The sequence below is a fragment of the Paroedura picta genome, chromosome 4, assembly GCF_049243985.1.
Source record: "Paroedura picta isolate Pp20150507F chromosome 4, Ppicta_v3.0, whole genome shotgun sequence".
In the NCBI taxonomy this organism is placed as follows: domain Eukaryota; kingdom Metazoa; phylum Chordata; class Lepidosauria; order Squamata; family Gekkonidae; genus Paroedura; species Paroedura picta.
In genome coordinates this window covers 68,025,335-68,051,000 of record NC_135372.1, presented here as the reverse complement: position 1 = coordinate 68,051,000, position 25,666 = coordinate 68,025,335, and the positions used below count along the sequence as shown (strand labels likewise).

The 25,666-nt window shown below is 43.1% G+C and overlaps 1 protein-coding gene across 1 annotated transcript in view; it reads left to right on the top strand.

Moving 5' to 3' along the window:
• AK5 (adenylate kinase 5) overlaps nt 1-25,666 on the top strand; it is a 130,793-nt gene that overhangs the window by 57,995 nt on the left and 47,132 nt on the right. The window contains exons 7-8 of the mRNA XM_077333291.1: nt 2,988-3,078; nt 14,285-14,361. Coding sequence (XP_077189406.1) covers nt 2,988-3,078; nt 14,285-14,361 — 168 coding nt within the window. The remainder of the gene's footprint in view (nt 1-2,987; nt 3,079-14,284; nt 14,362-25,666) is intronic.

Below are 25,666 nucleotides of genomic sequence, written 5' to 3'. Positions count from 1 at the left end.
ACCCATCCAGCTGCCTAATGTGAGCTGTCGTTTGATTGTATGATTGTTGGCACGCTGCCTCGAGTGATAAAAAAAAAATCCCCCCCCCTCTCACGGGCCCGATTTTCGGGCTGAATTTATGTGTAAAAAATAAAGGGACTTTATTTCAGCAAACGGGCTTTTATGTGGTTTGTGCTTAGTGACTAAAGGTGAAAGACTGAAGCCAGGGAAGCCTCTAAACAGAAAGAGGCTCGCTGGTGCGTTTATCCCCGCTCGCTCGGAGAAAAAAAAATGGCGATCGCTTCGCCGGAAGTTTGGAGGAGAGAGCCAGGGGGAGGGACTTTGAAAAACCAGCAACAATGGTAACGCACAGGTCTTTAGCGCTACTGTTGCAGATTGGTTGCAGGAGTGTATCGCTATCCGGAGGGTGAATCCACTTTTCTGGATTCCCCTGAAAGCGCTACAATGAAGCGCTTTTTGCGGGTCGGTTTCAGGATTGTTGCAGATTGTCTACGACGTCGTGGGTTATGGCAAATTAGTAGCGTTTCCAATTAGCAACCATTGTGCTATTTTGAAGCCGTGCGAAATGGCCCAGAGTCTCAGCACTTGAGGTTGTCATGGAATTCAGCAAGACTTTTGCAGGGAGGGGTTGTCAGATTAACATGGTCAGCTCTTCTTCTATGTAATGCTTCATTCTGACAACTTTTGTTTATTACAGTTTCATTTATCCACACTTTCTGGTCACATACATTCCTTTTTGTCTGTAGCCCACCTTGAGTCACAATGAGAAAGAGGGGCTATAAAGTAAATAAGTAAGTAAATTTTTGCAGGAATAAATGTGTTGGTTTGTTTTAGTACAAACAATTAAATGGGTAAGGGATGGTTACCCATAAAGTATGTCACCTGTCAGCAACAGGAGGATATACAGTATTTGCTGGTGTATAAGACTATTTTCCCCCCTGAAAAACATGCCTCCAAGTGGGGGGGTCGTCCTATACGCCGGGTGCACTTCAGTTGGGATAGACATAGCTGCCCATAGTACTGTAATGTAATATAACAAACTCTATATTTTGAGTGGAAATGTTGGGGGGTCGTCTTATACGCCCAGTTGTCTTATACGCCGGCAAATACGGTAGTTGTTATAAAGGATAAGTTTAGTATTAGTTTAAGTGTGAAGTGAAGTGTGACATACTTTATGAATTGTCTATATTTTGTATGCAGCAATGAGTCAAATGATGATGCTATTTCACGAACTGTTATTTCATGTTTAACTGTGCTTCATGGATTTTACTGTAACTCCCCATAGAAGTCCCCTGGTGAGAGCTAGTGTCATGTAGTGGATAGTGACCTGGATTTTAATTAGGAAGACTTGAGTTCAAAGATCCAGTCAGCTATAAAATCTCCCAGTTGACCACAGTGTCTCAGCATAGCCTGCCTCAATAAGATGTTAAAATAAGCAATGAGGTTACTGTGCCATATGCCAACATAAGCTTCTTGGAGGAAAAGTAGGTTAGTGGTGGTAGAAAGTGCCACCAAGTCACAGCCAATTTATAGCAACCCCAGAGAGGTTTCCAAGGAATTATACATTCAGAGGTTGTTTGTCATTGCTTGCCTCTGCATAGCAACCCTAGTATTCCTTGGTCTCCCATCTAAATACCAGCCAGGGCCAACCTTGTTTATCTTCTGAGATCTGATGAGATCAAGCTAGCCTGGCCTATCCAAGTCAGGGCAAAGGGTAAGTTACAATTACAAGTATGAAAAATAACACGGTAGAATTATATTTCAGCATTTATATTTGGGGAAATAATACTGTGCATAATGAAGGGCAGTATTTTAGTGCTACTGCAACCGCAATATCAGTAAGACAAAACGGGAGATGCTGAACTGGTTTTCATGTAATTAAAAACTGAACAGCCTGAAGAGAAGAAGGTGTAAGATACAGAGAGAGGCCTGTTCAGTCTAGTAATGTGAGAAAGAACAGGCAGTACAGATGGTAGCAGTAGAAGGGTAACTGCAGTAAGCTCCAAGTTGAATGGAATGCTGTCATTTACTGCCATAAGCATGATACACTGTATGTCTTTTTACCCTTATTTCGCATTGGGTCTTTTTTGCATAAGCACAGCACTAATTAACTGTAGTACAACAGAAAAGTATGAAATAGGAAATACATGAAGAAATCACAGTTTGTTACTATTAAGTCTGCGGGTTCAGTGATCACAGAGTCCAATTCTTCAGAACAGCTCTTTTTATTTAGCAACTCCAGCATCAGACTACAACTACTGAACAGAGAAAACAGGCAAACTCATGCAATTTTATACCTTTCAGGCAGGCAGCTGCTGCCTCTGATTGGCACTAAGCAGAGCAATCGGATTGGCCCCTAAGCAGAGCAATCGGATTGGCTCTAGCACAGCGATCAGGTTCCTTTCATTGTTAGTTCCTTGGCTGGCTGGAGCCCTCATTTGCATCAGTGGCAAATTGCCTACAGACATAACAGTTACCTTTACATAAATTCATCTTACAGAAATATAGGGTTGGATCCGAGGGAATACTTTCCACTGATACAAGGAATTTCCATCAGGAGGCTGAAATCTCTTTTTCTCACTACTCTGCTGTAGCAGCTCAAAATCCCCTTAGAAATGCTACTCCAGAGGGCAGAGGACCTCCAGAAATAGCATGAAAGAGGAGATGGAGGTCTGTCGAGGCAGGAGGGAATAATCTAATTATAACCCCCCCCCCCCGATTTTCATCAGTGGAAATTTCCTGTGGGATCCAACCCCGTTGTGTTATTAGGTTTCAGATAAAATCTGCATGGCCCCAGCATAATTTCATTGGGCCTGGTCTAAACTTGTATCTCTCCCCACAAAAATTCTGTTTTTGAAATGGTATGTTATTTTAAAGGGTCCCTGGTTAAGTGCATCTGTCCTCCTGACATCTTGCTTGATCCTGTATTACACTATAACACATGAATTTTGCTTCAGATTATCTGACTGCCTTTTATTTTATTGCAGTTTGATGCTGATAGAGATGAAGAAGAAGTATTCCATGACATAAGCATGGCTGTTGACAATAAACTGCTTCCCCCCAAAGACCATGTGGCAGGTGGGTTAATGATTACAAAACCTTTGATAGGGTCTCTCTGGGTTACTTGAGAATTTCATGTTCTTGATATTCTAGAAAGTTAATGTTTAGACACAGTCATTCAGAGCAAGATCAATAAAACTGATTTATTCAGTACTATTGATGCAGTGCTATATGGAACATTGGATAGGGCCATGTTATGTGCCTCCAGCTTTATCTCACTTACCATGAATCTTCCTTCTTGGTAGTCTTGGGGTAAGGCAGTCTCTACATCTGGGAAGAAGCTCCTCCCTGGAGGCAGGCAGGTTTGCTCAAATTTTGCAATTCCTGGAGTAGTGGATCTTCTTTCCAAAGCTTCAGTTGGGACCTGAAGCAGTAGAATTCCCTCTCCAAATGGGAGTAAAACCAAAGACCTCTAACTAATAGTTGGAAAAAACAGCAAAACCATGAGGAGAAAAAACAAAATGGAGAACTCCCAGACAGCTTACCAGGGACACTAGGATCCAGAAGGAGAAACAGGAGAAGCCCTGGGTCATACTAGCAAACTTATTGTAGTCCAAGAGCCAAGCAAGAAATGAAATCCTACCCACACGGCCATAAACACGCATGCATGGCACTTTAGCGCATGCACGTTTGCGGCCGCGCATGGCGCAAACACGCATGTGCGGACCTGTTGCGCATGCACATTTGTGCATGGGCTGCCACTCATGCGCAACTCCCACATCACCCTCCCCCCCACTGGGACGCAGCCTAAAAAAGGTTGTGGACCACTGCTCTAACCCATCTACTAATGGTAGAGATTGAAACCCTGTGTCCTAGTGAAGTCTTCCCAAAGGAGACAAAAATGACTCAGTTTTATGAAAGGTCTTAACCTTGTTGAGGTAAAAGATCAATGGGCTCTTACAATCTAAACAGTACCACTCTGTTTCCTGTGGATGCTTAGGATTAGGGCAGAATGCAGAATCAGGTCTTCTGACTTATGAAAACAAATGCTGGATCTAGATGGAGAACTACCCTGCCCTTATGAAAGACACAGAGCTTTTTGTCCACTGAGAGAGCTATGAGTTTGGACAACCTCCTTGCTGAGGTGATACACACTAGAAAGATGGTGTTAAAGGTAATCCATTTGAGAAGGCAGATGGCCATTGGTTCAAGTGGAGCCTGTGAGATAGCTTTGAGCACTGTATTCAGGTAAGCCTGAACGGGATTAATCTGAGATGTACCCTGAGAAACCTTCTAACATGAGGGTTATAAGAGAAACTTCACCCCTTCTTAGTTCTCCTGAATGCAGAAATGGCTGCCATCTGTCTTTTCAGGGCTATTATCCAAAACTTGTAAGAAGGACAAGAGATCACCCATCTTGGCCAAAAAAGCTCTAACCTTTGATTGGAGTGCCATGGTGTTATTGTATACCCTTAGAGGACCCATATTCATCGGTGCTAAAACATCTGCACTGGTTACCTGTCTGCTTCTGGGTCAAGTTCAAGGTTTTTGTTTTAACCTTCAAGGCTATACATAGCCTGGGTCCTTCCTATCCGTGAGACTGTTTATCTGCTCATGCCCCCCCCGCAAAACACTTCGCTCTGTGGGTATGAATCTGTTGGTTGTACCGGGCCCTCGGGACATTTGCCTAGCCTCTATCAGGCCTGGTGGAATGAGTTTCCCAGAGAGCTGTGGGCCCTGACAGAGCTATCAATGTTCCGCAGGGCCTGTAAGACAGAGCTCTTCTGCCAGGTTTTTAGTTGAGGATGGGGAGGAAGAGCTGTCCTGGGATTTATGAACTAGAGGAAGGCACTGTGTTAGATTCACCTGGCTGTACCAGAGTACAGATGCAGTGGGGGTAGGTGGTCTACTGACTGGGATAGGGGAAGAATGTTTTCCGCCATCTGTTGAAGTTTTATTGTACTATTATTTTATTGGGGATTAATTGAAGGGGTTTTATGGAAATAGTTGTATTTTATTCTTTTAGTCTATTGTAAGTCACCTCGGGCCGAGTGGGGTATAAATTAGGGGTGGGGTATAATTTAAATTATAAATAAATATTAAATTATAAATTAAATTATAAATAAATATTAGCAGAAACTTTTGTAGAGGTTATAAAAGTATCAGTGACCTTATTGGAATACCCTATTTCCTTAAATTGATATCGCTCAACCTTGAGGCTGTGAGGCTTAGCCTCAGGATGGGAATATGAGGAACCCCTGAAGAGGATCTTTCCTGCTCAGGAGGCACCACAGCTCCATGGAAGACATCCTCAATAGGTCCTAGAACCAGGACCTCCATGGCCAAAACAGACCTATTAGTAGCACCTCTGCTTTCAGGTCTGTTACTCTCTGGATCATTCTTTGGATCAACTGAGTGTGAGTGTGAGCATACAGCAGTAAATCTAGCCTGGAGTTTCTGCCATGATGGCTTGTGGGTACCTTTATTTATTTATTTAGATTTCTATACCGCCCATTTCTTTGCAGCTCTGGGCAGTTTACACTGAACATTATATAACTTACATGGGATATTATACAGACTATAACATCAAAACAACTTTCAATAAAGCATCAAAAGATTACAAAACCACATTTATAATATAAATAACAATTAACAGTAACTTTGGGAGAGTCATGGGCAGGCGTCTGGGGGGACCAGCCTGTCGGCCTCAAGCGAATGCCTGGTGGAAGAGCTCCCTCTTGCAGGCCCTGCAGAACTGTGGAAGTTGCCCTTGAGACAATGCAAAGGACCTAGTGGTTGTGTTCTGTGGTAAAAGAATTCACCTCCACTTTGCCAAATTTAAGGCAGATCTGCTAGGTTTCCCTGTTCAGCTGTTCATGCTGATTGGTTGAGAGACCTCTGACTGAACTAGTCTGCTGGGGTGTTGTCCTTTCCTGCCATATGGACAGCCTTGAGAGACAACTGCATCAGTTATTTGGATTTGGTGCCTTCCTGGTGGTTGATGTATGACTTTGCAGTCATGTTGTCCATGTGGACAAGGATATCCTGCTAGTATATCTTGGAAGGATAGTAAGCTCAACCTTAGAATCATAGAATCATAGAGTTGGAAGGGGCCATACAGGCCATCTAGTCCAACCCCCTGCTCAACGCAGGATTAGCCCTAAGCATCCTAAAGCATCCAAGAAAAGTGTGTATCCAACCTTTGCTTGAAGACTTCCAGGGAGGGGGCGCTCACCACCTCCTTAGGCAGCCTATTCCACTGCTGAATGACTCTGACTGAGAAAAACTTTTTCCTGATATCTAGCCTATATCGTTGTACTTGAAGTTTAAACCCATTACTGCGTGTCCTTTCCTCTGCAGCCAGCAGAAACAGCATCCTGCCCTCCTCCAAGTGACAACCTTTCAAATACTTAAAGAGGGCTATCATGTCCCCTCTCAACCTCCTTTTCTCCAGGCTGAACATTCCCAAGTCCCTCAACCTATCTTCATAGGGCTTGGTCCCTTGGCCCCAGATCATCTTCGTCGCTCTCCTCTGTACCCTTTCAATTTTATCGATGTCCTTCTTGAAGTGAGGCCTCCAGAACTGCACACAGTACTCCAGGTGTGGTCTGACCAGTGCCATATACAATGGGACTATGACATCTTGTGATTTTGATGTGATGCCTCTGTTGATACAGCCCAAAATGGCATTTGCCTTTTTTACCGCTGCATCACACTGCCTGCTCATGTTTAGTTTACAATCCACAAGTACCCCAAGGTCTCGTTCACACACAGTGCTACCTAGAAGCGTATCCCCCATCCAGTAGGCATGCTTTTCATTTTTCTGACCCAGATGCAGAACTTTACACTTACCTTTATTAAATTGCATCTTGTTCTCATTTGCCCATTTTTCCATTGTGTTCAGATCTCGTTGAACTCTGTCTCTATCTTCCGGAGTATTTGCCAGTCCTCCCAATTTGGTGTCATCTGCAAACTTGATGAGTAGTCCCTCCACCCCCTCATCTAGATCATTAATAAATATGTTAAAAAGTACCGGGCCGAGCACCGAACCCTGAGGTACCCCGCTACTCACCTCTCTCCAGTCTGATGAAACACCATTGACAACAACTCTTTGAGTGCGGTTGTCTAACCAATTCCCTATCCACCTAACGATCTGAAAATCCAGATTGCAGTCCTTCAACTTATCCATCAGAACATCATGGGGAACCTTGTCAAAAGCTTTACTAAAATCCAAGTAAATGACATCAACCAAATTTCCCCGATCCAGCAAACCTGTTACTTGGTCAAAAAAGGAAACTAGGTTGGTCTGGCAGGACCTGTTGGAGACAAATCCATGCTGACTTCCTTGGATCACCAAATTGTCCTCCAGATGTTTGCAGATTGCTCCCTTTAATATCTGCTCCATTATCTTCCCCACAACAGAGGTCAGACTCACTGGTCTGTAGTTTCCCGGGTCATCCTTCCTCCCTTTTTTGAAGATCGGAATAACGTTTGCTCTTTTCCAGTCCTCCGGGACATCTCCAGTCCTTAAAGAGGTTCCGAAGATGATGGACAAGGGCTGTGCAAGTTCTCTGGAAAGTTCTTTGAGTACTCTCGGGTGCATTTCATCTGGACCAGGGGATTTGAACTCATCCAGTGCAGCTAAATGCCTCTCGACCACCTCTCTATCCATGTTAACCTGCCACCCAGACACTATCCTTTGGCTACAGCCATCTCTAGATGTGCCTAAACACTTTGACCTGTGGGAAAAAAACAGATGTAAAATAGGCACTAAGCCTTTCTGCTTTCTCTGCATCTTTCGTTAGAGTTTGTCCATCCGCACCCAACAGCGGGCCCATTGCCTCCTTTACTTTACGTTTGCTCCTCACGTAACTGAAAAATCTTTTCTTGTTACAATGGGCTTCCCTGGCCAATCTTAGCTCACTCTCAGCTTTGGCCTTTCTGATGATTGATCTACAGTGCCTAATAACCTGTAGGTACTCTTCTTTAGAGCTCTGTCCTTCCCTCCATTTCCTGAACATTTTCCTTTTCTTTCTTAGTTCCTCTTGAAGTTCTCTGTTCATCCAAATAGGCTTCTTAGAGCTCCTGCAGTGTTTTCGTATTTCTGGAATAGTCATTGATTGAGCATGCAATAGCTCTTGTTTGAGTAGCGCCCACCCTTCACATGCTCCCTTCCCTTCCAGCATTCTCGTCCATGGTATGACACTCATCATGTCTCTGAGTTTATTAAAGTTTGCCCTACGAAAATCCAACATCCGCGTCTGGCTACAAGCTTCCTTGGCTCCCAATCTCAAAAGGAATTCTATGAGGACATGGTCACTTCCCCCTAGGGTCCCCACCTCCTTCACCTCATCCACCAACCTTATTGCTCCAAGCTCTATAAAAATGATGCTGCAAGGAGACTTATCCTGAGACCAGGATTCTTGTGCCAGCCTCCCTTGGGTGTGGACCCCCCAAATGCTGAGAGTGGCTTCAAAGGCCATGATTTGTCTCTTGGATTCATTGAACGGAGTTCCTTCCAGAAATTTAGGAATCTTTATCCACCATTGAGGCTCCTGGATCAGAATCTGGAGAGCTCGATTAACTGGAACCATCTGTTGGCTATCCTGAAAGGGTAGGAGGAACCTTTGGAAACAGGCAAGGGTGAAACCTGGCCTACAGGACAACATCCTGACAAGAAAGCCATCCCCTAGAGCCTCACTGCTTGTGACCTCTGGGTGAGGAAAGGGAAGTACCTCTGAGCTAGAAACAAGCCTCACTAGGGTAATTATCTCTACTTGGGGCCTCTGCATGATTTCCTGGATCAAAGCCAGAATCTTCTGTTTTTCCTGGAATAGGGCAACTTTGTCTAGAGCTGGGAAATGGGGGAAGGACCCTCTGAGCTAGAGAAAAGCAAGTTTTGTCCCTTTTGATTAAGAAACCATGCATTTGTAAACAAGACACTTCATTGTACATCTGCCAACCCTTGTTAATAATAGTGACACTTAATTAGAATGTCATTAAGCTACAGGCAGATAGGGACACCATGGGTTCTCAGAGGTGGCAGCAATGAGACTAGGACCTTCATGAGCACCCCTAAGTCCTTCTTGAGATTACAGGCAAGAGCCTGGTACAGGAAATGAACCCCATTTTAGGAAAGTGCAGGAACCTCCAATGTGATTCCCAGATTAGGATGTGTAAGAGATCTATCAATATCAATCCCTTTCTGAATAGATGAGGTTATAGATTTAAGGGTTTCCATCCAGAACTTCTTCATTATGATTCTCTAGTTTAGCCATTTCAGAATTACAATGGCTCTCACATCCCTGTTCTTTTTTTGGGACTATGAATAAAACAGTAAATTGCCAAAGGCTTTTAGGCCTCTGCTTCTATTGCACCCGTGTTGAAGAGATGCTGAATCCCCTCAAGAAGATACAGTGATTTCTTTAGGTCTTGCAGGAATCTGTTGGAGATGTGAAGCTCAGTTCTAGAGAATAGGCATTTAAAACTGAATCCAGGACCCATTGATTGCCAACTCCCATTGAGCTGTGAAAAGCTGAAGATATTCCCCTAATTTTGATGAGTCTAAGCCGCTGTAGCAGTCATACTGAAGAGCTCTTTTTTTGGGTCCGCATGCATTCTGGCCTGTTGGTCTGTGAAAGAAGGAACTAGTGCCACCTTTTTGTTTGGGCTGCCATCTCCCTTTGGCAAGTCTTGATAGTCAGAATCCAGAGTTGTGCTTGGGGTCATGAAAGGAAGAGAAGCATTCTTTGGGCTTATGATCTTTCTTGTGCAAGGGCAAAGACCCCTTCTTGTCTTTATTCTCAAACAGATGTTTATCCATTCCTTCCCCAAAGAGATTAATGCTTTGAAGGGGGTGCTAGCCACCTGAGCTTCGGTCAATTGGGCCCACTTCCCAGTTGCAGTTCAAATGCCTAGCTGTCATGTTTGAGGCCATAGCTCTAGCTGACAACTGGAATACATCTAATGATGTGTTTGCAGAGAAGGCTGCAGAAAGGGCGATCTTCTTTAGATTATTCTTAAGTACCTTGGAGATATCACTACCTGCTGCCGAGAGATACTCCACAGTTTCTTACATTTAATTTAATTTCTTTAATTTATGAATGATGGGCATCAAAATTATTTTTGTTCTTATATGTTTAATACAATATAATATCATATACAAAGGATTCCTCCTCTCAATTGCTGAGGCATTGCTCAGAGATACTGGTAAAAGATGAGCTAGAAGGTGAGTGTCCCACTGGACTCTGTCCCCTGACTGGTGGAGTCTGATGCCATCTTGCCATTCCTTGTCTTATTTACTGTTACTTCTGGGATCCCACATCCAAGCTCTACCTGTAAGATTGGTTGTAGCTCTTTAATGGGAGAGGCTTCTTTCCACCTCCCTGTGGCTGCTCCAAGTTTAAGGTGGGGATTTCCCTCTTATTTCATAATAATCAGTAATTATATTCTTCCTCATTGTCGTTTCTGCCCATGTATTAAGGCAGTTGGTATTGGTAACAACTTGTCATAATATTCTTTAGATTAGGAATTCAATAAAAATGCAGTCTAAGCATATGTACTTAGAAGTAAGCCTATGGTAAGTGTTCCTAGGAGTGCATATGTTGTCTATCAAACAAATAAGAACAAAAATAAAACCATTATCGTTTTGATGAACATCAATATAAATTAGGTTGTTCTCTCCTTAATTCAGAATGATTTCATTAATATAGGGAGTGAAGGTGCTAACTGTTTTTATACATTTTAGCAGCCCATGTTCTATAAGTAAAATAAACATAAGAACAGCTAATATTTCTGTGGGACTTTTATGATATTTCAAACCTACACGTGACCAATTAAAGTATTCCTTAAGTGTTGCCAGTGGAAACACAGTATAAATTGCAAATAAAAGTGGTGCCATACAAGTATAATTAATCTTTGCTGTGGTCAGAAGTCTACATCATCTGTGCTAAAGCATGTTTGCAAACTGCATTAGCCAAGATAATATGAATATGGGAGAATGGGGCAGGAAGTACTGTTCAGGAAGGACTTTATGGAAGGAGAAGTATTTAATCTCTCCTGTATGCACTAGGTTTCACCTGCAAATTCCTTCACCAATGTTTTGTTTTCCACTAGCTGGGCTTGGTTTTAAGGTTCTTTTTAGCCAGGGTTGGAGAAAGAGAACATTTTAATAGAAATGGAGAGTAGAATCACCTTAAAATGTCTACTCAACACATTTGCTTGGGGAGAAAAACAAGAACTAGAATCCCAAGTGTTTCATTCAAATGATGCATTTCCTGACACATAAGTGGTTTAGAAAGCCTGCTTAATTAACTTGCTTCAAGGTAAAGCTGCTTCATTTGCTTTAAATTAATAACAGCTAAATTTAGAAAACTAAATGAGAGAATTAAACAGTGGACACCGAAGAAACAAAGTTTGCTATTTATTTTTCGTAAGAAAATGAAACAAGTTTCACTTTACACAACAGATGCCTGAGAAATATTCTAGATTCTTTCAGTGTATGTGTAGATGTTTCATCCAGGTATGTGTTATACACACCTGCCTATGTACAGGCGCATCATTGAAACCACTGAAAGGCTTTTAGCTTTCAAGCAACAGGATTTATGGCCAGTTTAAATCCTGCCCTGGATCTCATTTCAATCAACTACCACTGGCTTCTCATGAATCAGTGGATATTGATAGTTGAGAAATGACGTTTCAGAAGTGTCAGAGGTTCTTCCCACACTTTAAAGATCTGTGGAATCTTTGTTGTACAACTATATTAAAATATTTCATACGATTAAATACTAGACAGGCTCAACAAAGTCCAGAGTTTTAGTATTATTAGGTAGCCAAAGGAAGCCTAAAATAAGTACCTTGCATGGAATCATTGGTCAGGTTTCCCAACCCAGAAAGAACAGCTCCAGAACACTGCCAATGCAAGCTGTGATATCTTTCAGGTAGAAGATAGTTGGACATGGAAATGAGCCTGTTGGAAGTCTCACGTGGAATGTTTCTACAATTAACCTAGGCTTTGCCACAAAGCATTTAAAGCTAAGCTAGGTGGTTTATCTGTAGGAGTGGAGTTACACTGGAGCAGAAATACTGCCCTTTCTTATCCACTGTGCTTTTAATGCTAGTGATTCTTGTTATGAAAAAGTCTAAGTCAGGATGACAATACCAGAACTCTCTGATTTCCTTCCTAGATAGAGACTTTCCATGCATAAACATTTTGGAGCAATTATGTACTCTGATAATATTAACATGATGAACCAGATATAATTACTGGATTTTAAAGTGGCATCCACATTCTTTTTCTCTCCTCATTTCTCCAGTCTTATAATGAAAAAAATAAGGGTTTTAGAGCGTGCCAATGAGCGTGCCAATAACTTGGATGGCCCATCTCATAATATCTTGGAAGTCAAGCAGGGTTAGCCCTGGTTAGTATTTGAATGAGAGATCCCTAATTAAGTCCAGGGTTGTTATGAAGAGGCAAGCAATGGCAAACCACCTCTGTAAGTCTCTTTCCTTGAAAGTCCCATGAGGGTTGCCATAAATCAGGTGGGACTTGACAGCATGTTCGATCACCACCAAGGAGTTAGTCAAATATTCTGTCTCAAGCAGTTGCCCAGGGGAAAGCAGTGTGAATGATGCAAGTAAACCATAGTCCCAAGCATATAACTAGCCCACTGTTATAATTGTCTGGACAAAGAAAGAGCAGGGGAGAATGATACACATTTAAAAAAAATTACCTTGGCAATTAACACAACCCCTGTCGTAATTGTATCTCCCTCCCCCAGCCTTCTTTTTCAAGGAACTCTTTATTTTGGTAAATACAGTTAAATCCTTTCAAATAAATGTTGAGACAGGATCTCTAACCAGGAACATAACGTTCATATCTAAAATCACTTGAAACCTTTGAAACTATGAATGCATTGGTTGGTACAAGCTCTGCTTCTGTGAAGGTCCTTATGTTTAAGAACACATGCTGATATCAGTGAGAGTGTTATAAAAATACTGGATGTGCTTTGCTACACTTGAAGCACTATCTCTCTGGTTCAGAGAGAGAGAAAGAGGAGGAGAAAGAAACAGCTTCTAAAAATAACCTACAAATTACTTAAAAAAAACAATACTTGAGAGTTATTAGTTAGGAAATGTAACATTTGGACTAATGATTAATGGATTCATTCAGATGTTTTATGAAAAATATGTACGTATTTTCTGTTTAAGTACTAATTCTTGGATTAAGAATGTGGTCCCTTTTATCAGATTACAAAATTGTGACTGGTTATTATAAGCCAGAAAAAGGATCAAATAATATTTAATCTCATTGTTATTAAATCATTAATAGGAAAAGTATCCTGTGCTAGCATAATGGTACACAGGTACCATAATGCAGTGGTCCCTAACCCGCGGGCTGCGGCCCGGCGCCGGGCTGCGAAGGCCTCGGCGCCGGGCCGCAGCTCCTTCTTCCCTCCCCTCCTGAAGCGAGAAGCTCGCCAGGCCACGAGCAAATCGGCCACCAAAGCGGCCGATTAGCTTGCGGCCTGGCAAGCTTCTCACTTCGGGAGGGGGAGGGAAGAGAAGCTTGCCGAGAGAAGCTTGCCGAGCCGCAAGCTAATCGGCCGCTTTAGCTTTAGCGGCCGATTTGCTCGCGGCCTGGAGGGGCCGGGAGGGGAAGCCGCGGCTGCTGGCATGGCGGCGGCGCAAATGCGCGTGCGCGGACTGCTGCGCACACACATTTGCGCCACTGCCGGGCGCAAACGCACGTGCGCAGCAGTCCGCGCATGCACGTTTGTGCTGGGGCTGCCGCGCATGCGCGGGTCCCCGGGCCGCCCTCTCCACCCACAACTCCACAGCGGTCCGCGGCAAGCGGAAGCTTGCGGACCGCTGCCATAATGGTCTTCTATAAACCATACAAATTGTAAAGTCATAAGACAGAAAAAAATTATCTGTTTGAAGAACCCTTGAAATTTTACTCTGGAGACTTAAAGTACACTCTTATGAACAGTTATACTCCAGATCTTAGACTGGAGTAACTACATAGGATTGTACTGTTATCCAAAGTAATCCAAGGTTGGTAGTTAAAAGCTGCATGATCACACCCTTAAATTCTTGCTAATTTGAGCTATGAAGCTCAAAAGTACCAATTTCTAAAGCAGATAGACTTCTTCCTGCCAAAGACAGCAATATGTTTTTCCTCAAGGGCTTGATCACCACAGCACTATTATATTTCTGTGTCCACTAAATACTGTAATTTCTATCTGTGATATTACATAAGTTCCATTTCATTTTTCTATTTTAGGTCCATGTGAACTTGATCTTAATCTCATTGAGGGCTCTGAAGATATTGCAGATACAGAATTTGACTTTGAAGACCAGGTAATTTCTCTCTGTATGTCTCTGTCTCTTTAAGTCAATTGTTTTCCCCTCTGATTTTCTTTTTATAGGTTAACTGTAGACCTCTGTGCTGTGTCAGTCATATGATGGATTAAATTAATTATAAAACTATGTATCTTATATAGAGACTTTCTTCACTTTGTAGTTGAAATGTTTCAAGGGGTTTACTACAGTGGTCCCCAACCTTTTTATCACTGGGGACCACTCACCGGGGACCACTCAACGCCTTTTACTGAGGCCCGGTGGGGGGGGTAGTTTACTCCTCTACTCTCAACCACTGCCCTAACGCTCTCTGATCACTATGGTAATGTTTAAACATCCCTTCAAAATACAACAATGAACATAAGGAACATTTAATTTTCATGGAAATTTTAACTCATGACAATGACAAATCAATGGGAACCCTGAGTTTGTTTCTCTGCAACAAGATAGTCCCATCTGGGAGTGATGGGAGACAATGACACCCGAAGTGTGTTGTAAAGGGTTGGGGGGGGGGGGGGAGAAGGCGTCCTTCGGGGCCCACCTCCAATTAGTCGAAGGACCACATGTGGTCCGTGGCCCACAGGTTGGGGAACGCTAGTTTACTATATACTGCCCAGCTATAATATGTGGGCAATGGGATGCTTAGTGGTAGAACTCATACAGTTTCTAGCTTTCCTCTCTTCTCAGTCCAGGAGAACTTCAGAAGAGCCAAGGAGGCATTGCTTTTGCAACTGTAGGGAATGACCATTCAGAAGTAGCTGATTCCATTGCAAGCTTAGAATAGGAGCCCCTCACCGTAGTGCAACTCCTTTCCCGGTACCTCACAAGTGTTTTTTTAGAAAGTGTGCAGGATGAGGTCGCATTTTTGCTCAATAGGGCTTCTGAATAGCAAAGGAGATCTTAGTAGCCATACAGATTAAAAAAACATCTTCCCAAAAAGAGCTTTTGCCTGAAATGTTGAAGAATTACTAAAACTGTTTACGCACTGGAGGTTTCATGCCAGACTGCAGGCTGGAGTTTTAATCGTGGCAGGTTGCCCCATCATTTCCTGCACCCACACGGGGGAACATTTAGCCCAGTGTGTGTCATCTGCCCCTGATTTGTGCTCCTGCATGGGAGCTGGGGCAGTGAAGTTCCCAGTGCATAAACAGTCCATGAGAGTTATGCAGAACTTCACTCCTTGATTTTTAGTGGCTGGCTCTACCTCCAGTTAATATGTTGACAACAAGTAAGTGCTTTTGCTTTTCAGAATCAGGATCCAATACAAGGTCTTGAGGAAAGAGGCTTTCTTTTCAGTTTTTGCTTTAATTCGCAAACATAGGTTTGTGAATTTCACTGACACTTCATATTTAGAAGGCAGGAATATATAAAAGTCCCCCAAATCCTTGGTATCACTTCTCTTTTTAGAGTTATCTTCCTTTTTCTTGGGCAGGAATTACTTCTCTTCCCTAGAAGTTATATGCATTTTGGGCTTGAATGGAAATATTCTGTGACATTCTTCTCCTTCCAAACTGTCATTTCTTAACTGACACACTCCACTGAATTTCATTTTAACAGCCTGTCACTCAAAGGCTCTTGGACTCTGTGAGGCATTAACTGGTGATAGTCCATCACAACAGATAATAGGGCTACAGGGTACTGAAACGTTTCAGAGAAAAAATGTTTTGGTAAAGGGACTGAGTCTGTGGATTATGCTACTGTGCATATTACTGTCTGTTGATGTATTATCCTACTATGTAGTGTCTGCATAATTTAACAGGTCATGTTAATGCTTTCATTTTGATCTAGCTTTATTTCAGTTCTTTTTAGATTTCTGCTTGTTTTCAGATTTCTACAATTATAAACATTTAACTTTATTTATTGGGTTTCCCATCCTGTTGACTGTATTTCACCTCCTCTGTGTAATCTGCTCTGAGTCTCAGTAAGGAAGGTTGACTACAACTCACGTCATATCACATCATCACATAAATAAATAAAATCCAGGCATTGACCCACACAACAATAGTAAAGGCTAGGAATGCCAGCCTCCAGGTGGGACCTGGGGATTCCCCAGAGTTATAGAGGTCAGTTGCCCTGGAAAACATTGATGTATTTAAGGGTGGGCTGTAGGGTGTGGCATTGTAACCCATTGAAGTCCTTGTCCTTTCCAGGCTCCACCTCCAAATCTCCAAGATTTTTCCAACCTGGATCTGGCAACCCTACCCGCTCATGTCCTCCCTGTGACCAAAGGCACTTGGCAATTCTAGTAAGAGCCCTGTGTCTTAAATCAGTGGTCCCCAACCTTTTTTTGGCTGGGGACCGGCAGGGCGACGGCCACGCCCGCGCAGCGCGCATGCGTGGCGCGGCCCTGATTGCCTCTCCCCGCCCTCCCGCAGTAAGAAGCTTCCTGGGCCGCAAGCTTGCAGCCTGGGAAGTTTTTTACTGCGGGGGGGCGGGGAGAGGGAACTGCGGCCCGGCGCTCTGGCCTTCGCGGCCCAGCACCGGGCCGCAGACCACAGGTTGGGGACCACTGTCTTAAATGACAATGTGCTGCTACATATGCTGCACACAATAATACTGAGATCAAGGGAGAATAAAGGGAACTGTAATATTGGGAATAAGGATTATCATATCTCAGACAGTCATAATAATGTAAAGCACTAATTGTTAATAGGCCAATACTAGAAATCTACTGAAAGAATCAGTAAGTCCAAACATCTACAAATTATGCAAGTTATTCCACTTTGGGGGATATACAGTATTTAAAATCCCCCCCAACTGCAGATAAGTGATTAAAAATAAAATCTGTATCCTACATATTCAGTTAAGCATGCTATTAAATTTCCTGGTTTTATTTTGCAAGTCTGCTTTCATCTCTTTGTTCTTCCAGTTAGATCACTATTTTTTTTCCACATTAGTAGTTTTTCCTTAAATTTTCAGCTGCTCCCACTCAGAATTTCATTACCTTTTCAAACGTTTTTTTAATCTGTAAGAGATAATTTCACTCCCACACCCATCCAGCCCCGCTTTTCAAATCTATTCCCCCACGTCATGCTTAAAATTTGACCTTTAAATTTTGGTTTTTTTAGACCTTTATGAAGGATAATTTCACAGTAAGTATAAAAAAATTAAAATTACATTATTTCAGAAACTTGCTAAAGGAAATGTTATTCTGCTTATGAACACAGGAGATTCTCCCCTCTCCCACTGGTTACGAACTGCAGGTCTAAAAAGAAGATATTTAGCTATTTGAGAGAAGCTTTGCTTTCCTTGTATTTGTACACATTTCTTTTCTCATTTGTTCCCTTTGTCAAACAGCTTTAAGGTTTTGAAAACAATACCTTATTATAAAACATTATAAAACTGGTTCATTTATTTATTTATTGCCAGTCTCTGATTACATGACATAAAACAATACAATCAAATAGTATTTGATTGCAATAGGATTGTAATTACATGGATTAGAAACACAGCAAAGATGTTATCAGACATACTATGCAATGCAAACAAAAAAAGGAGGAATTACAAAATTAGAAAATAATGCAAAAAATATACTCAATCTTGTTTCCTTTATAAAAAAATGCCCACCTGAACCATTCTGTTTCATATAGTTTGTAGAGTGACAAGAATGTGGGAGCCTTCTCAATCAGAAAGTATGGTTAGCTATCTATCATACTTTTGCAGGGTGGCATCTTCAGAAGGCTTTGCTCAGATGAGTGAAGCTGTTGCACTGGAGCTTAGCAGGAGAGGCGGCCATGCTGTTATGAGAGTCCAAGGCCTTCAATAGCAGGACCATGTACATTGCATTAGCATAGTCTAATCTGAGGGGGAATGGGATAAGTGTATACAGCATAAACACTAATCCATTTTTCAAACTTCTTTTAGCCATAGGAGAATACTGTCACCTTTATTTCAAATGGGTAAAGAAAGAAAGTCCTAGACATGACATTATGTAGCAGCTCAGATGATTACTGATAGCACTAGGGATTTGACAAGTGGGAAAATGAAGTAAATATGATGATTGCATTTGGAAAAGGAAGTAGAAGGAAAAAGGCAAGAAACAGTTGTGTTGACTTACAGAAGTAGCTTCAAGTTAAACTGAATGTATTGCTTAAAGTTTCTGACAACCCTTTTAGTTTTAAGCATGGTACAATCAAAATAGATGGTTGCAAAACACATAATTATAAGCAAGAAGCACACAAGGGCTTGCCTGAAGCATTTCATTTTCTCCTTCCCTCACTACTTCCTCTTCCCTTCCCTTAGTCTCCATAGACTCTCATTTTCCATTCATCAGCTAGCCTGCCTTTACGTCCCGCTTTGTCTTCAGCTTCCCCCAGAAGCCACTATATAGGAAAATTATGCCACAGTTTTACAGAATTCTCCTGTCCATTTTATCCTAACAACAACCCTGCGAAGTTTAAGCTGAAAACGTGATTTTCCCTGCTTCTTTCTCTCCTTCCCATCCACCAAACATCCTACCCTTCATCTGCCCATCTTCAACCCTATTAATTTAATTTCCGCACAGTAGAGATCAAAGTACCTTACATCATCCTCTTCTCTTCCATTTTGTCCTGTGATCCTACTCTGTGAGATAGGATAGGCTGACAGTATGTAACTGAGAGTATGTGAGTGAGTCAAGTAAGTCTCTTGGTAACAAGTTGCCAGGCCTGGCCTTGATGAGTTGTCATTCAAATGTCAAAACAGCTCTGGAAAAGATCCTGCCCCTGCCCTTTACTGACAGAACCCAAACCTAGAAGGCTGGCAATACTGTTGTTGTTGCCTAGCAACACCCACCAGTGGGCATTCATTTTTTAAAGTTACAGGTATGGTTTCTATTATTAAACATTAAAAAAAAAAACATGTTAATCTTTTTAGATTTCAGGTTTTTCTGCAAACCTAGGGCTTTTTCATGTATGTAGAAAGCTTGGTCTTCTTTGCTTGTGGCTCCATTCTATGGCTTTATGTAGCCACAGATTTGGCTATGTTGAGAATTAGATATATTGATAATTAAAGCTATATGTCTGGCTAACAGTTTCCCAGAACAAAACTTCAGAATGAAGAGGAACAAAAGGGTGTTCTTGGAGCTATTACCATGTCCTCCCAATTGCTATTTGACTGATATCTACTGATTAGAATTTTAATCATTGAGGCATTTGATGACTAGCAGTTGTAGGTTGTTATTACTAATGTGATAGCTTTTAAACTTCATTATATTTTTTTACAAATGCTGTAAGGGCTATGTTTTATTACTATAGTTCTACTATGTTCTACTGTTATTTTTCTGTTTTTTTGCTGTTTGTTTTATTGTTCTATATGATTATTATAATTACTAGAAAATAAGCCCGCTGGAATCCAAATACAGCGGGGTCTAGGGAGGCTATGGAGATAGAGCTGGCAGCGGGGCCAGAGCACTTACCTGAGGCCAGGTGTTGGCCATCTGGTGAGGCGGCAGCGAGTAATCCTGGGTGTGTGCGTGTGCCAGGCAGGAAGCGGAGGCAGCCGGGCTGGAGGGCAGGAGAGAGCTGCTTCCTGGAGTCTTGAGCCGCTCAGCGTGGCTCCCCCGGTGCTGCTGGGCCAGCTTCGTCCGTCGGGTGGGCAGGGTGGGTGGAGGCTTCCGCTTACAGCTCCTTGGGGCAGCGGGCGAGCGGAGCGTTGTGCGGGCTGCACGGCTCCTCTTGCGCGGCTTCAGCAGGCTCCGGTGTCAGGTGGGCGAGGTGGCCGGCGGTGGCGCTCCCCCACGGGGCTCAGGCTGGCGATCCCGGCTCTGAGGGATAGTGGGCAAGCAGAGCGTTGTTCGGGCGGTGCAGCTCCTCGTGCGCAGTTTCGGCAGTCTTGGCCATCAGGTGGGCAGGGTGGCCGGCGGCGCCGCTCCCCCACGGTGCTAAGGCTGGCGGTCCTGGCTCCGTGCAGGCGGGGCGGGCGGCAGCTGCAGCGAGGCGGGGGCATCTTGTGGCGGCGGGTGGCGGCGCAGGCTGCTCCCGGCTGTGCGGGCTGGCGACGACCCGTCCCGTAGTTGGCAGCGGCATCTGGGCCCTCCAGATCTCGCGGGCAGGTGGCAACCTGCCCTATGGACGGCGAAGGACACTTATAGAAGGTGTCCCTCTATTCATCCCTCTATCCATTTATGCCGGTGGCTCCTCGGAGGTTTGTGTCGCGGCCATGAGGGCAGGGAGGCCCCAGGCCGGCGGCTTGATGCGTGGCGAGCCAGGTAATGGCGCTTGTAGTCTGTTTTTTGTTTTTTTATGTCGGTGGTTCCTTGGAGGTTTGTGTTGCGGCCATGAGGGCAGGGAGCCGCCAGGCCAGCGGCTTGACGGGCGGCGAGCCAGGTAATGGCGCTTGTCGGCTGTGTTCTTTTAAATTGCGGTGGCTCCTCGGAGGTTTAGTTGCGGCCATGAGGGCAGGGAGCCCCCAGGCCGGCGGCTTGATGCGGCGAGAGGCGCTTCGCACCTCTCAGCACGTCAGGCCGCCGGCCAGGGAGCCCCCAGCAGCCACGCACAGCGCGGCTGCCGGGGGCTCCCTGGCCGGCGGCCTGACGTGTCGGAGGTGCTTCGCGCCTCCAACGCATCAACCCGGTGGCAAAGAAGCAACTGCGAGCTGCGCTGCGCGCGGCTCGCAGTTGCTCGGGGCTGGGAATCGGAGGGGCCAATTGGCAGGCGCTTCGCGCCTACCGATTCGTCCCTCCGATTGTCTGTCATGAGGAAGGGTCCAATCTGGACCCTTCCTCATCCCGGACACATCCCTCCTCAGAACGCCTTACCGTTTTATTTAGTCCGTGGCGCTAGTGGCGCCACGGGCGGTGTTAAGATGTTGTAAACTGCCTCTTGAGCCTGTGTTCTGAGGTAGTACAAAAATACAGTGAACAAAACTATAAGACTTTATTTACAATCCTTGTGGTTTTTGTCAGTTGTTTTAGTGACATTTAGCTCTGTGTGTTGGACTTAACACACTTTGGTGAATATTTAGGTGGCAAGTACAATTGAAACATTTTAGTTAAGAGTAGGGTTACACCTTAATTTTACAATTCAAAAATAAATTTTAATCTGTTACCTTGTGCTTGTAAAGTAAATCTTTGATGGCCCCACCTTCCTGCTCTAACTCCTACACATACCCACTAAAAAGCAATTATGTGTGGATGTATCCTGGGAAACTGCCTGCTGAGGAGGATGAACTCACAGAAAGTGGAGAGCAGCCCTAGTATAACAAGAGCCAACCCATTATCCTATGAAGCAAGGGTCCTCCAAATGGTGCCTATGGATGCCATGATGCCTAATGACATCAATGCCCGCCAAATGTTTCTAGATACTGAGTGTGGCTAGATGGGTGTGGTAATTGCCCAGCAGGGCTTCGGTCTAGCTTTGGTGATCTAATTGGCCATGCAGATTTTTAGAAAGTAGCTTCAGCAGCAGCTACAGTCACAAATGCCTTCATTGTATGACTGAAAGTATACCATGTGCATTCCAGAAAATATTTTTAAATGATATGTTTATTTAAAAGATTTCCTATTAGAACATATGCCTGAATTTTTGAAAAGTTATAATGAATATTTTGGATAACCTCACTTCCTGACATATCGTGATTGGCTCACCCTCTTCTGGCAGCCATTTTGTGGTTGTACCCTCCATTCTGTGTCAGAATAACAAAGGCTCAAACAGGCTAGGAATCACTGCTTAAGTGGGTTAAGGGAACCTCCATACAACATTCTAGTTTAAGATACAATAAAGCACATTATAGCTGTAGCATTACTATATTAATTAATTAATTAATTAATGTGTTTATTACATTTGTATACTGCCCTCCCCTAAGGCTCAGAGCAGTTCACATGGACCTTGCTCATTGTCAGTTTCAAAATTTTCTCTGAAATAGATGCAGAATATGGGGATGTATTGTACCATGCAGAAGTCAGGTGGAGAAAAGTCCTCAAACGTTTTTTCCGTCTTCATCACGAAATCAATGTCTTTCTTAAGGAGAAAGGAAAAGGTCAAGAAGCACTTTCTGACCTGGAATGGATTTTTGATATGGCTTTCTTAACAGATATCACTGAGCATCTGAACACATTGAATCTAAGGTTGCAGGGAAAAGGAAAGCTTGTGTGTGACATGTTTACTGAACTGAAAGCTTTTGGAGCAAAACTAAAAAATTTTGTGAAGCAAGTTAGTGAACTTAACTTTTTGTGCTGCAATGGGCTAAAATTTGAGAAGGACAGGAATTTACAATTCAATGTAGAAAGACACATCAAAGCACTGAACCTATTGCAGGTGGGATTTCAGAACCGATTCACTGATTGTCATAGGCTTGGAAAGGAAATAAGAATGTTTCAGAATCCATTTGAAGTAGCACCAGAAGATGCAAGTAACTTTTTTTCAGATGGAAATAATTGATTTGCAAGCCAGTGATCATCTCAGAGACATTTACAAATAAAAGTCTGTTAGATTTCTATTCTGGTCTACCTGATATATTTATCAACCTAAAGACATTTGTTGCAGGAATGTTCACAGTCTTTGGCACCACATACATTTGTGAACAAACCTTTTCCAAGATGAAAATTGTGAAATTGAAATGTAGGTCAAGGCTTACATTTACATAACATTTTAAGAGTGTATGTCACAAACTTTGACTTGGACATCAATGCCTGGGCTAACAGAAAACAGCCACAAAATCACACTACTAGGTAAGCATATGTAGCTAAATAAAAGGATTCCACAGTAAAATATTGTTCAAAAATGGATTGCATTAAAGTTATCATTTCTTAAATTATCTCTGCATGTTTACTTTTGATTTAAATAAGTTGCTTAATAATTTTGTTACATTTTGGTTTAAGCTGTGGCCTTCTTTAGGCACTGGGCATGCTAATACAGCCCCCATGTGCAAAAGGATTGGGGACCCCTGGACTAGACTTTTCTTTCTCCAAGACTGAAGCAAACTTGATTAACAACAACTAAACCAGCAAGTTGACAGCTGCCACAGTAATTGCCAGCCAGCAGGTTATTTTCTCTGATTGTTTAGCCTTTCTCTCTTCCTTCCTATTCTTCACCCAGCTCACCCAGATCTTGCAAAGCAGTAGCAAGATAAAACAACCTTTCCCTCTTTTAATTACTCTGCCTCTTTTCCACATTTTTCTCACTCATTTCTGTCTCCCTTCATTGATTTTTCTTTATTCCCTCCCCCCAACACACACACACACACACCTTATTTTCACTTCTTGGTCTCAAAACTTTCTCAGCCATGTCCTGCTTGGTGACAGAATGTATTTAAGAGTATTATAGGAGCAAACCTTTGTTAACATTATGAACAGAAGGCACTGGGTTTGCTGGGAAATGTACACTGTATTGGTTCTGCAGGGCTTCCAATTCAACCCTGCTTGAACTATGATTATGTGTTTGATATCAACACATTGACCTGGCATTGCCACTGGGTTCTACTGGACGCCTTGTGATTGCACTGGTACTGCTGGGTACTCTGTACGTTGCATTGGTACTTCTGGGCTTACAAAAATGTCATCCCCCCAGCTTTCAGTGTCTGGTTTGAATAATAGTTTACAAAGGCAGACGCCTAGCTCTCTAAAATGCCTTGTGGTTGTTTGGGATAGTCAGCTGTAGGGTTCTCAAGGCAAAAGATATTCATTTTGCTATTATCTGCCTCCCTACTGGCCCTGCTTAGCTCCTGATATCTGATGAGATCAGTCTGTCCTGGGGCTATTCATGTCAGGGCTAGGCTGAGAGTCATGTGACTGGTCCAAGGTTACCCAGCAAGCTTCCTTGGCATGAGTGGGGGTTCAAACCTGAATTTGTAGATTCTAGTCTGACACTTCAATAGCTGTACCAGGCTGGCTCTCATGATTAAATAGCATGTTGGAATTTGATTTTCTTTTTGATGGCATAATATTATATACCAGTGGTCCTCAACCTTTCTATCACCGGGGACCACTCAACGCCGGGGACCACTCAACGCCTTTTACTGAGGCCCAGTGGGGGGGGGGTAGTTTACTCCTCTACTCTCAACCACTGCCCTAGCGCTCTCTATAAGATACAGACACGCCACAACAATGAAGTGTGTTGTAAAGGGCTGGGGGGGATGAAGTAAAGAGCCGGGGGGGGGGGGAGAAGGCGTCCTTCGGGGCCCACTTCCAATTAGTCGAAGGAGCACATGTGGTCCATGGCCCACAGGTTGGGGATCCCTATTATATGCAACATTAAAATAACTTTTAACTTTCTGTGGGGGGGGGGGTTTGCCATTATTATTATTCATTTTATTTCATGATCATTTCTGAAAATAATGTTTTCATATTGAGGACAGGCACTGACCTGCATAGCCCCAGCTTAGCATGATCACATCAGATCTCAAAAGCTAAGCAAGACTAACATGGAGGCAGGCAATGGCAAACAACCTTGAACATCTCTTACCCTGAAATCCCTACGATGTCACCATTATTATTTACTACTATTATTTATTAGATTTACAAACCCCTCCTAAATAGGCTCAGTTGTGATGGCAAAAAATAGAGAAGAGGGGTGTTGAAATTATCTGTCCATGACAGCAAATAGGTGAGGTATGCCTATTGGATTTATACTTCACTTTATGAAAAGCAGAGAGCTGGTGGAAGTTTTAAGGGGCAAGGTAATCATATAAAAATTGCAGTAACCATAGTAATGTAAATCCAAGAAGGATTTTTTCCCCACTGAGGTGGGATGTTTCCAAAGGCAAAGTCATGAGGTGTTGATCCATTTTGTCAGTTACAAGTTCTTTATTTTTATAGATAAAATGAACCAGATGCATCTAGCTGCATATGACTGTCCTTCCTACGCAACGCAGCAAATCACATGGTTGGCAGTACATTGACCTGTCTCCTTTGAAAACAGAAAGCCTTCTGAAGTTAAAGCATCTGTTACAATTTCAACCAGCTAATTAATAATAATAGTTGCTTTTGCCAGCTAGCTGAAAGTACTACATAGGATGGCTTTTGAGAAGCTGGCAATTAATTTAAAAACAAAACCATATATACAGATTCCTAATGATCTTTTACTGTTAGTGCATGTATAGTATGAATCCATGTGTCATGGACCAGCCAGCTCCAGCACAACAAAATGATCCAGAGGACTCCTCTGAGGAAGAGGCAGTCAGCAGTCCTGATGCAGTTACAGAGACATTGCAGGAGGGGAAAATCTCTAAGGAGCCAGACGTAAATCCGCAACTAAATATCAGTACAATGGCCCCTCAGCCCTGAGTTGGCAACAGATTCATCTGCTTGTTAGTTCACCTACACTGTCACCAGAGCCTCAGGAGAAGCGTTGAAGGAAGATAAAGAGAGAACTGCAAGACAGAAGGTGCA